This window comes from Sorex fumeus, unplaced genomic scaffold (assembly GCF_029834395.1).
Source record: "Sorex fumeus unplaced genomic scaffold, SorFum_2.1 ptg000073l, whole genome shotgun sequence".
NCBI classification, from domain to species: Eukaryota; Metazoa; Chordata; class Mammalia; order Eulipotyphla; family Soricidae; genus Sorex; species Sorex fumeus.
Window position 1 is genome coordinate 18,997,487 of NW_026606130.1, and position 12,595 is coordinate 19,010,081.

The following is a 12,595-nucleotide window of genomic DNA, read 5'->3' on the forward strand; positions in this document are numbered from 1 at the left end:
GACAATGTTAATTCTCCCGATCCATGAACAGGGGATATTTTTCCATTTCCTCGTATCCTCTTTTATTTCCTGAAGTAGAGTTTTGTAGTTTTCTTTGTACAGGTCCTTTACTTCCTTAGTTAAAGTGATTCCTAGGCACTTGATTTTCTGGGGCACAATTGTGAATGGAATTGTTTTCTTCATGTCTTTTTCTTCTCTTTCACTATTTGCATATAGGAAAGCCATGGACTTTTGGGCATTGATTTTATAACCCGCCACTTTACTATAAAAGCCTATTGTTTCTAGAAATTTCTTGATAGAGGTTTTAGGGTTTTCTAAGTATAGTATCATATCATCTGCGAATAGTGAGAGCTTGATTTCTTCCTTTCCTACCTGGATGCCCCTAATAGCCTTTTCTTGCCTAATCGCTATTGCAAGTACTTCCAATACTATATTGAACAGCAGTGGAGAGAGTGGGCATCCTTGTCTCGTCCCTGATCTTAGAGGGAAGGCTCTCAGTTGTTTGCCATTGAGGACGATGCTTGCTGTAGGCTTGTGGTAGATGGCTTTAACTATATTGAGAAAAGTACCCTCTACCCCCATTTTGGCTAGGGTTTTCATCATAAATGGGTGCTGGATCTTGTCAAATACTTTCTCTGCATCTATTGATATGATCATATGATTTTTATCTTTTCTTTTGTTGATGTGGTGGATTATGTTGATTGATTTCCTAGTGTTAAACGAGCCTTGCATCCCCGGGATGAATCCTACTTGGTCATTTTGTATGATCTTTTTGATGAGTAGTTGAATTCTATTTGCTAGTATTTTGTTGAGAATCTTCGCATCCGTGTTCATCAGGGATATCGGCCTATAGTTTTCTTTTCTCATGGTATCTTTGTTTCCTTTTGGTATTAGAGAGATATGGGCTTCATAGAAACTGTTTGGGAGAGTTTCCGTTTTTTCAATTTCCTGAAAGAGCTTGAGAAGCAATGGCAGCAGGTCCTCTTTAAATAGGTAAAGATAAAGGTAAAGGCCCTCCCGTTGATCGTCGATTTGCTCGAGTGGGCCCAGTAACGTCTCCATTGGAGACTTTGTTGTTACTGTGTCTGGCATATCCAATACTCTCGGTAGCTTGCTGGGCTCTCCGAGAGGGTCGGAGGAATCGAACTCGGGTCGGCCATGTTGGCCGCTTGTAAGGTGAACGCCCTACCCGCTGTGCTATCGCTCCAGCCCTCTTTAAATGTTTGGAATTGGAATGTTTCTTCCCTCTTTAAATGTTTGGGAAAATTCGCTAGTGAATCCATCTGGGCCCGGGCTTTTGTTTTTGGGAAGGCTTTTGATTGCAGTTTCTATTTCGTTGATGTTAATAGGTCTGTTCAGATACTCCAGGTCTTCTTGATTCAGCTTTGGGAGATTATAGGAGTCCAGGAATTTGTCCATTTCTTCTAGGTTCTCTTGTTTCGTGGCATACAGACTTTCAAAGTAGTCTCTGATGATCTTTTGGATTTCTTTGGTTTCTGTTGTGATATCCCCCTTCTCATTTCTGATTCGGTTTATTAGGGTTCTCTCCTTCTCTGTTTCTTTGTGAGTGTTGCGAGTGGTTTATCTATCTTGTTTATTCTCTCGAAGAACCAGCTCTTGGTTTCATTGATCTTTCGGATTGTTTCTTTGGTTTCCATGTCATTGATTTCTGCTCTAAGTTTTATGATCTCTTTCCTTCTGCCTGATTTAGGTTCTTTCTGTTGATCCTTCTCTAAGGACTTGAGCTGTGAGGTCAAGTTGTTTATGTGCACCATTTCCACAGACCTAAGATATGCTTGCAGAGCTATAAATTTTCCCCTTAATACAGCGTTTGCTGCATCCCATAGTTTCTGGTAGCTCGTGTCTTCATTCTCATTTGTCTCCAGGTATCTTTTATTTCGTCCTTGACTTTGTTCCTGACCCATTCATTGTTCAGCATCGAGTTGTTTAATTTCCAGGTGTTTGATTTGGTTCTTCGTGTCTGTGTGTGATTCACTTCTATCCTCAGTGCATCATGGTTTGAAAAGATGGCTGATACTATTTCTATCTTCCTTATTTTGTTGAGGTATGTTTTGTGTCCTAGCACATGGTCCATTTTGGAAAATGTTCCGTGTGCACTGGAGAAGAATGTGTATTCTTTCTTTTTGGGGTGTAAACCCCTGTATAAGTCTATAAGCCCTCTCTCTTCTATTTCTTCTTTCAAAGCCAATGATTCCTTGCTGGGTTTTGTTCTTGTTGATCTGTCCAGAAGTGATAGGGCAATGTTGAAGTCTCCAAGTACTATTGTGCTGCTTGCAATGTCCTCCTTTAAGTCTGTTAGCAGTTGTTTTAAATATTTGACTGTTCCCTCATTAGGTGCGTATACATTTAAGAGTGTGATTTCTTCCTGTTGTACGTATCCCTTGATGAATAGAAAATGGCCTTCACTGTCCCTTCTAGCCTTTTTCAGGGTGAAATTAATGTTGTCAGATACCAGTATGGCCACCCCTGCTTTTTTACAGGAGCTGTTTGCTTGCAGGATTGTTTTCCATCCTTTGACTTTGAGTCTGTGTTTGCTCTGAGTGTTGAGATGAGTTTCTTGTAGGCAGCAGAATGCTGGGTTTTGTGTCTGTATCCATTTTGCCACTCTGTGTCTCTTCAATGGTGAATTGAGACCGTTGACATTGAGAGAGAGTATGGTTATGGGGTTTTGTGTCATGTTTCTGTGCAGGTGTGTTGTAGTTGTAGGGTTTGTCTTGTCTTATAGTAGCCCCTTTAGTCCTTGTTTTAGGTTTGGTTTTGAGTCTATGAAGTTCCTGAGCTGCTGTTTATCTAGAAAATGGTGTAGCTTTCCATGTATTTGGAGTGAGAGTTTAGCCGGATAGAGTATTCTTGGTGAGGCATTCATTTCAGTGAGTTTTTTTTACTATATCTCGCCACTGTCTTTGGGCTTGTAGGGTTTCCTCTGAGAGGTCTGCTGTGAATCTCAGGGGTGCTCCTTTGTATGTGACTTCCTTTTTTGCCCTTGCTGCTTGCAGTATTGTGTCTCTATCGGCAGCATCGATCATGCTAACTATAATATGTCTTGGGGTATTTCTGTTGGGGTCACTTTTAGCTGGCACCCTTCGGGCTTCTTGAATCTGGATGGCTGTATTATGGAGCTCTGGGAATTTTTCGGCAATAATTTGTTTCAGCATGGTTTTTTCATTGGGATTGTTTCCTTGAGCTTCTGGTAGTCCAATGATTCTAATGTTGTTTCTTCTGGAATCATCTCGTAGGACTCTGATTCGCTCTTGAGCTATTTTGAGGTCTCTTGCTATTGTTTGCTGTTGTCTGTTGGCTTGTTGCAGCTGATCTTCCAAGTCACTGATTCTTTCCTCAGCTGTGGTCGTTCTATTTTTGAGGGCAGTGAGTGAGGTTTTGACTTCATCTATGGAATCTGTGATGCGTGCCATTTCTGTGCGGAGCTTTCCAATTTCGGCTCTCATTTCTTGCTGTATTTTGTCAATTGTGCTATCGATTGTTTCTTTCATGTCCTCTTTCAGTTTAGCGGATATGTGTGTGACTGTTTCATCGAGTTGCTTGAACATCTTGATGACTTCATATCTGAATTCCTTGTCAGAGAGGTCCCTAAGGTGGCTAGCTCCTACTGAGGCTTCTAGAGGTATTTCCTCATGGTCTCCCTGTGGTGGGGATTTGCGTTGTTTCCTCATGTTGTTGTGTATGTGGAGGGGTAATATTTGTTGGTTTGAATGAACAACCTGTGGCCGCGTGAGCTTTGTCCCGCTGAAAATTAGGCCACGCCCACTTTTTAAAGCCACGCCCGCCTCTGAAGTGGCCACGCCTCCACGTATACCTGGTTTTTGTCCAGGAAGTAAAGACTGGGTGGGGGACAGGACTGGAGGGGGGGGGCGCCTGCAGACACTTGCACGGTGGGGTTCCAGTCCCAGGTCAGAGGGGAGGTGCAAAGACCAACCTGGGGGATGGGGGACAAGGAAGCAGCTCTAATGGGCGGCCGGACCAAAGGAACAGGTGGAGAGAGACGCAGATCCCCTTTTCCTCCCAGCATGGGGGGGTGGCGCCTGCAGACACTTGTGCTGTGGGGTTCCAGTCCCAGGTCTGAGGGGAGGCGCAAAGACCAACCTGGGGGATGGGGGACAAGGAAGCAGCTCTGATGGGCGGCTGGACCAAAGGGACCAATTTTTAATACTTTTAATATTGTGATATTATAAAGTTTGGGGCAGAACGATAGTACAGCAGGTAGAGCATTTGCCTTGCGCATGACTGACCTGATTCCTGGCACTCCCTGGGCCCTCAAAGAGTGATCTCTAAGTACAGAACCAAGTGTAAGCCCTGACCATTACCAGATATGGTCCCAAAACAAAACAAAAATATTTATATTGTCGAGTGGACCAGTCTGATGGTACACAGGAGCTGTTCCTGGCTCTGCTTATGAGTAGTACCCAGAATTGAACCTAGTCAGACACATGTAATGTAAGTACCTTAAATCCTGTACTATCTCACCAACACCCCCATTAACCCCATCTGTGAGTTTTGTTTGTTTGTTGGCCATACTTTGGCTTGCTCAGGGCTTATTCCTGGCAGTGCTTAGGGGACCATATGCAGTGCCAGGGACCAAACTGGGATCAGCTATGTGTAAGGTAAGCACCATAACCCCTGTACTATCTCTGTTACCCTCTGTGATTTTTTTTAATTTTTTAAATCACAATGAGAAACAAAGTTGTAAAGTTGTTCATGACTGGGTTTTAGTCATACAATATTCCAATACCCATACCTTCACCAGTGTACATTTCCCACTAACAATGACTGTGATTGTTTTTTAAACTATTCAAAGACTTATTCTGAGGAAACTGATTAGGGTTGCCACTAATTTTGCTGGAAAAACTATATTATACTTGATTTATACCTAAGATGACTTACAGTGGAATTTTCCATTCAAATAAGAAGAAACATCTAAGACAAAAGGGCTCCAGCTAGTAATTAATTCCAAAGTTACAGTTTTAAATGAAGATTGCCAAGATAAACTCAAATTTCTGGTTACCAAGTCTGTATACCACAACTTTTACTATCAATCTCATTGTTGGCAAAATAAATTTTAGTTCAATTTTATGGTTTCCTTTTTTTCTTTCAGATTCACTGTGTATAGAGAGTAATGCAGTATCATGCCAGCAGTCTCCAGCGAGTAAAAAAGGGATGTTCACCGATGATTTACACAAGCTGGTGGATGACTGGACAAAGGAAGCCGTAGGCAATTCTCTTATAAAACCAAGTTTAAACCAACTTAAGCAGAGTCAACACAAACTTGAAACAGACAACTGGAACAAAATATGTGAAGTAAGTTATATTCCATCCACTTTATTTTGGAGAATTAAGAACATACAAATTGACCATTTTTGACCTATGATTGTAGTTAATATGAGAGACTGATTTGATGGCATAGACTTTTATCTTTGTTTAGATTCATTTGTCTTTGAGCAAATAAATATCTTTCAGACCAGAGGTTAGGAAGCATTTATGGGGAAAGGGCTGTCACTGTCACTGTCCCCCTATTGTTCATCAATTTTCTCGAGCGGGCCCAGTAACGTCTCCATTTTGAGACTTCTTGTTACTGTATTTGGCATATCGAATACATCACAGGTAGCTTGCCAGGCTTTGCCATGCAGGCGAGATACTCTCGGTAGCTTGCCAGGCTCTCCGAGAAGGGCGGAGGAATTGAACTCGGGCCAGCCATGTTGTCTGCATGCAAGGCAAACGCCCTACCCGCTGTGCTATGGCTCTAGCCCGGGGAAATTTTTCAATATTTTTAAATATTTTCAAGCAATTCTGTTATAACTCTTAAACTTTCTAATAATTTGAAAACAAACATATGATATATAAAAGAATGTATGTGGGTTTGTTCCATTTAAACTTGATTTGCAAAAGGAGATGGTGACTCCTGTTTTCAATCATTGAATTTGGAGCACTGTAGTAGCACTCTTTTCCCGTTATTCATCAATTTGCTCAAGCGGACCCAGTGATGTCTCCATTTTGAGACTTGTTGTTACTGTGTTTGGCATATTGAATACATCACAGGTAGCTTGCCAGGCTTTGCCAAGCGGGCAAGATACTTTTGGTAGCTTGCCATACTCTCCAAGAGGGGCAGAGGAATGGAACCCGGCTCGGCCGGGCTGGCTGTGCGCAAGGTAAATGTACTACCACTATGCTATCGCTCCAGCCCATTGAATTTGGAAGGAACCATCAGATATTAAAACAGAAAGTATCAAGCCAGAGAGATAGTACAAGGGATAGGGTTCTTCCTTTACACTGGTCCGTCACAAATAGTGCACCAAGCAATGCCAAGCATTGAACTCAGAGCCAGGAATAGCCCTGAGTACTACCATATGTGCTTTCCCCCAAAAAATGAAAAAAAAAAAAAACAAAGTAAAATAAGTTGCATCACTGTCACTCTCCTCCCGTTGTTCATCGATTTACTGGAGTGGGCCCAGTAACATTGTGAGACTTGTTACTGTGTTTGGCATATCGAGTACATCACAGGTAGCTTGCCATAAAACAGAAAATATCTTTAGTGAGGATTAGTTCAGTCAATGGTTGCAAGAGCACAAAAAAATTTTCTTTTGTGGAAAAGTTACCTCGTGTCAATTAGAGACAATATTATGTCTTTTTTTTTACAATATGAAAAATAATTTTAAAGTTTAGCTAGAATATTATCAAAGTCATGTTTTTAATTTGTTGTTTTAGGACTTTACCCAGCAAGTTCTCAGGACTATTCATGGTGCAGTGTTGGGGGATGGGCAGGGATGGTCACTACCACTGATGCTCAGGGACCATGTGGTACTGAGGATCAAATCCAGGGCTCCAGCCTGCAAAGCATGCACTCCATCCCTTTGAGCTGTCTCCCCAGTTCTACTAAAGGCATCTTAAGTTTGTAGATGAGATTCTTAGTAATTGCATATGGCCTTCTAGTCAGATGTACAAGCATTTAAAGTGTAGAAAGATGTTCGCAATACATTCTTGTATAGGAAGAAGGCTGATTTGTAGAATATTTATGGAAAATTATATGCATCATATATGTATACATGGATAGAAATAGGGAAAGGTATTAACAATTTGCTGAACGGTGGTATTTGGGTATTATTTTATTGGAACTTTCCTGTGTAGGTATTACTTTTTCATAGTATGAGTAAATAAAGGCTTAAAATATGAACTCTCATAATTAACAAAATTATATATGTGTATATATATATATGACCGTGTTTTATTAGTGTACATAGGAATGTGTTTTATTGTAGTATTAAAGGGGATGTTTGGAGGAACAAGTTTGAATAGAAAATGTAGTATGAATAAAAGTTCTGGCTAATCTGTCTTTCCAGGCCCCAAAGGTTAAGATTTTTTAGTATACTCGGGTTCCAATGTCAGCTCAATTTACAGTATTATGACTTTAGTTAAGTCATTTGTGCCTCAGTTTCATGGCTTTCAGCAAAGACAAGGACTGGAGGTAGCACAAAGTGCTTGACTTGCATGCAGCCTACTTGATTTCAATCCCTGACACCCCCTATAGTTCCTTAAGTCCCATCAACAGTGATCCTTGAGAGAAGATCTAGGAGTTAGCCCTGAGCACAACTGCGTGTGTCCCAAAAACTCAAAAATAAATAAAGTAGAGATAATACCTACTTTGCAGAATTGCTATGAAGTAACATCTAGCACATAGTAGATACCTTATATATGGAAAGCACTTTTGTGTTTTTAAATTCAGTTGATTATATCTGTGCAAATAATTATCTTACTATCTAATGTTATCATGTGTTACATTTGTGTAGTCTTTATTAGAAAATTTTTTATCACAATTATGTCTTACTATTACTGTGTGCTAAGTCATCTGCCAGGTATTGGATTTGAAGAACAAAAACAAGTACGTTCCTTACTATCATGGAACTTATACTCAAATGGGTCAGTTGGGCATTAGCAGACTTTTAAAATAAATATGAAATTGAAAATTTAATAAGGACTACAAAAATTATTGGCTATTGTGCAGTTAGAGAAATTTGATTTAGTAAGGGAAAGTCAAGAAAATCTTCACTGAAAAAGTTATGATCTGAAGTAATTTAATAAGGTGGAAAGAGGAAGGGATATAACAAACAGAAAAACAGAGAAAGCATATATAAAAGCCCTGTATTAGTTCTATTCATTTGGATTCTGTGGTTACCGTTAACTATGGTTTCTCATGAATATAATTCCAGCACTTGTAAGTAGAATCTTTAAAAAAGTGATGATTACAGTCTTTATTTTAAGATGGATTGCCATGATCAGATTTGCTTTTTTGAAATGATTACTCTAATTTGGAGTAAGAAGAAAGAATTACTGGAGTTAAGGGTAGATGTTGGTAGACTAACAGTTATAGTAGTTTAGGTAGGGAAATATAGATAAAGGGAAGTGAACAGATATCTCAAAAATGTTTGAGATAAAATAAGTCTTAGGGATGTATTGGATAGATAGCAGAAAGGAGCTATCAATGATGTCTAGTTATTTGACTTGCATATGTAGCCAGCATTGTGATGCATAGCTATTGCAATGGGGGTATAAATAAGCATGTAGTATATTTTGATAGAGAAAAAGCCTGTGTTTGCTTTTGTTTATTGAAGTCTGAAATGCCTTTGATATATCTAAAAGAAGATTAAACATGCAAAGGCAATTGCCAAAACATAATATTTTTCTCTTTGAAAAATAAAATCACTGTTATTATTTGTAAAGTAAGTATGTTCGTTATAGAATTTAATTTTAAAAAGTTCAAAGTTTACAATACAAATAAGTTTGTTTATGGATACATGAAATAACCATTAAAATATAGCCAGACCATATGTGCTATCTTAAATGAGAATGATTTAATTATAACAACCAAACTGATAGGAAAATGGTATTGTTGAACTTCAAATGTCTTTTCCTTTTTTTTTTGTAGGAGTACTGCTATTTATTCAGCCACTGATTAGCTGATTGAATTGTGCATGAACTCCACCTTACTTTTTTTTTCATTTTTTATAATTTTATTTATTGAATCACCGTGAGAGCAGTTACAAAGCTTCTGGGTCCAAGTCTCGGTCATACAATGAAACACCCGTACCTTCACCATTGCCCACCAAAAACCCCATTATACCCCCATCCCACACCCTCCCCCTACCTGTGGGGCAGATGATTTCCACATTACTCTCTCTCTTCTTTGATCACATTCAATATTTCAACCCCAGACCCACCATTATTATTTGAGATTTTACCCCAACACTCAGATCTGCTGAAAAGGCAACAATAGACAATTTGTGTTCTATTGCTGGTTACGAATAATATATGATGTCGCGTGGCTGCAGTAGTTGCCTCGCGATTTTGAAATTCCAAAATTTTAACACTTAAATCTGGAGGGATTTCTGCCAAAAGCCACTGAGTTTTGAGATTTGCTCCTGAGTCTTTGGGATCATGGCTGTTGAGCAGCTTGATCAGGAGCCAGAGAGGCCATTCATGGGTGATGACTTGGGGTCTTATTGGGGTGGGGAGGACAGGCCCAGCTCCATCCCATCCCGTGAGGCCCAACAAGTATCGTCACTGCGGGCCCAAGCCTGACTGTCCACGGGCCTCTGGAAGATGACGGCCACAGAGCCGCCAGAAGGAAACAGGCGGAGGGACAGCACCCTTTCCCCCCTGGGGTGGCCTGGCGACAGTAACCTACTGCGGGGTCCGGACACATTTTTGCCAAAAGCCTCTGGGTTTCGAGATTTGTTTCTGAGACTCGGGGATCAAGGCTGTTAAGCAGCTTGATCAGGAGCCAGAGAGGCCGTTCGGGGGCTATGACTTGGGGTCTCGTTGGGGTGGGAAGGACAGGCCCAGCTCCGCCTCCCATCCTGCAAGGCCCAACAAGTTTCATCACTGCGGGCCCAAGCCTGACTGTCCAATGGCCTCTTGAGGATGAAGGCCACCAAGCCGCCAAGAGGGAGCAGGTGGAGGGACAACACCCTTTCCTCCCTGGGGTGGCCCGGCGACAGTAACCTACTGTGGGGTCCGGACGCATTTCTGCCAAAAGCCACTGGGTTTTGAGATTTGTTTCTGAGTCTCTGGGATCATGGCCGTTAAGCAGCTTGATCAGGAGCCAGAGAGGCCCTTTGTGGGCAATGACTTGGGGTCTCGTTGGGGTGGGGAGGACAAGCCCGGCTCCACCCCTATCCCATGAGGCCCTGTATGTCTCATCACTAGGGGCCAAATTGTGACTATCCAGTGGCCTCTGAAGGATGGCGCCACTGGGAAGCCAGGGGGAACAGGCCAAGGCACGAAACTTATTCCCACCTGGGTTGGCCCAGCACCGGTAGCCTACTGCAGGGACTGGACGCATTTCTACCTAAAGCCGCTGGGTTCCGATATTCATTTCTGAGTCTCTGGGATCATGGCCATTAAGCAGTTCAATCAGGAACCAAAGAGGCCTTGCCTCCAATTATATAGCTGAGCCGGAGGTGGTTTGTGGGTGTGTTTCCCACATACCTAACTTTTGACCGTTTACTTTCTTGGTAAATTTTGCCCCAAGTTTTTGGGGTCTGGCCAAAGGCACAGCAGCAATTTTGGGGTATCTGGAAGTCTGAAGGCGCCATCAGGCTGCTGATGCACTCGCCTCACAGGTACAGATTGACCTGCTGGTGGCACCATACCCCCTCAAATGTCTTTTTCTTTACCTCAAGAGAGATTGTCATTTAGAGTGATTCATTCTTGACTCAAGCTAAAAGCTTCATCCTAACTGTTAGTTTGAAACTTTAGTGAAAATTTTGTTGAAATGTTTTGAGTTTGACCATTTCCTGCTTAGATCAGTTAAGCATTTGAAACTGATACCAAGAATTCTCCTTTAAGGTAGAATTATTTGCTTCCATTATAATTATTCTCCTATGTGTATAAGACTTCAACAATGTTTATACATATGCATATGCTAAACATAATATGCTAAGAAATGTCATGAAGAAATATTTTCTCATTACTGCAAAAATTTAATTGAACTGAGTAAACTTCAAAAATTAGAACAGAAATGCCAAATTTTAAGATAGTGAATAGGAGGTTAGGAAGGTAACATTTACTAAGTACATGATTCTTTACCCTATGCCATATTAAATCATGCTTCTTTGTCTTCAAAGCATTATGTGGCAAGATAATCTAACACAGAGGCTGGGGCAATAGCAGAGCAGGTAGGGCGTTTGCCTTGCACGCGGCCAACCGGGGTTCGATTGCCAGCATCCCATATGGTCCCCTGAGCACCTTCACGGGTAATTCCTGAGTGCAGAGCCAGGACTAACCCCTGTGCATCTCCAGGTGTGTCCCAAAAAGCTAAAAAAAAAGATAATCTGACACAGCATGAGAGAATGCCCTTGACTAGATCAAGGAAATAACAATAGAAAATAGTGTTAGCATGAGTAAGAGGTTCTAAAATGTAAAATTTAGCCTTAGAGTTAGCCAGAATTGTTTTCAAAACTTTGCCTTACTGTGAATTTGCTAAGTGGTATTGGTATTAACAAATTTATGCTTCTGTTTCTTCAACTAAAAATGTCTGTGTTGCAGTGAAGTCATAAATGTGAAATCAAATAAGGTTTATAACTATTCTTAGTACACAGAATGTGGTTGTTATGGTAGCCACGTAGTGAAAATGCGAATTGTAAGTCAAAATGAATAGGAAGGCATATAGATGGTTAAAAGCATCCACCAAATAAACTGATCTTTTGTTTTTATTTTTGTTTTTGTTAGAATACTCCACCTGCTATGGGCTACACATCAACATGGATTTCTTCTCTGTCCCAAATCCGTGGAGCTGTCCCATCCTCTTTGCCACAAGGACTCCCAGTCACGTCATTTCCTGGGTCCTTATCATCATATGGAATGCCCCATGTTTGTCAGTATAATGCTGTAGTGGGGGCAGGGTATCCAGTACAATGGGTAAGAATTTCAGGAACACCTCAACAATCTATAGTAATTGCTCCCCAGTCTGGGGGACCATTCCAACCAGGGATGAATATGCAGGCATTTCCAGGTTCACCGTTGCAGAATCCGTCTACAGTCCCTCCTGGTCCCAAATGAATAAGCATAGAATATATTAAACTTTTTCCTTGATTTCTGCCATATTTTCCCTTATATGTAATTACTCTTCACTGCATTTTTTGTTGTAGTGTGACATTTAATATAGATCATTATTCTGTAGACCTGTGCAGTTTTTACATAGGATATTGCACACAGAATGTTTTTTCACTTCAAATCCTATCCTCTTTGATACTTGATTTTTAAAACCATTCTGAATGCTTTAATAAGCTCGGCTTGAACATTATCAATTCCTGGACATTTTTCATGCATTGCTGAAAAACCCTTCCCCCCTTTCTCGAGCTGCTATTTGCAGTTATATGCTTTTCTTTTAAATATATAAAAACTATTTAAACTGATATTCCCCAAACATGGATGAAGTGAGACCCTCCAACACCTGGAGTCCTACAGGATTTTCCATACCTTTATCTTTAGGTTTACCTTTTATAGAGGGCATAGTAACTTTCTGCAGGAGATGTTTTAGTGTATAAAATTAGAATAACTTTGTCAA

General features: G+C 40.7%; 1 protein-coding gene across 1 annotated transcript in view; it reads left to right on the forward strand.

Annotated features, from left to right (window-relative positions):
* Nucleotides 1-12,092, forward strand: part of WNK3 (WNK lysine deficient protein kinase 3) — a 298,017-nt gene extending 285,925 nt beyond the window's left edge. The window contains exons 22-23 of the mRNA XM_056129973.1: nucleotides 5,132-5,334; nucleotides 11,758-12,092. Coding sequence (XP_055985948.1) covers nucleotides 5,132-5,334; nucleotides 11,758-12,087 — 533 coding nt within the window. The 3' untranslated portion in view covers nucleotides 12,088-12,092. The remainder of the gene's footprint in view (nucleotides 1-5,131; nucleotides 5,335-11,757) is intronic.
* The last annotated feature ends 503 nt before the right edge of the window (nucleotides 12,093-12,595 follow it).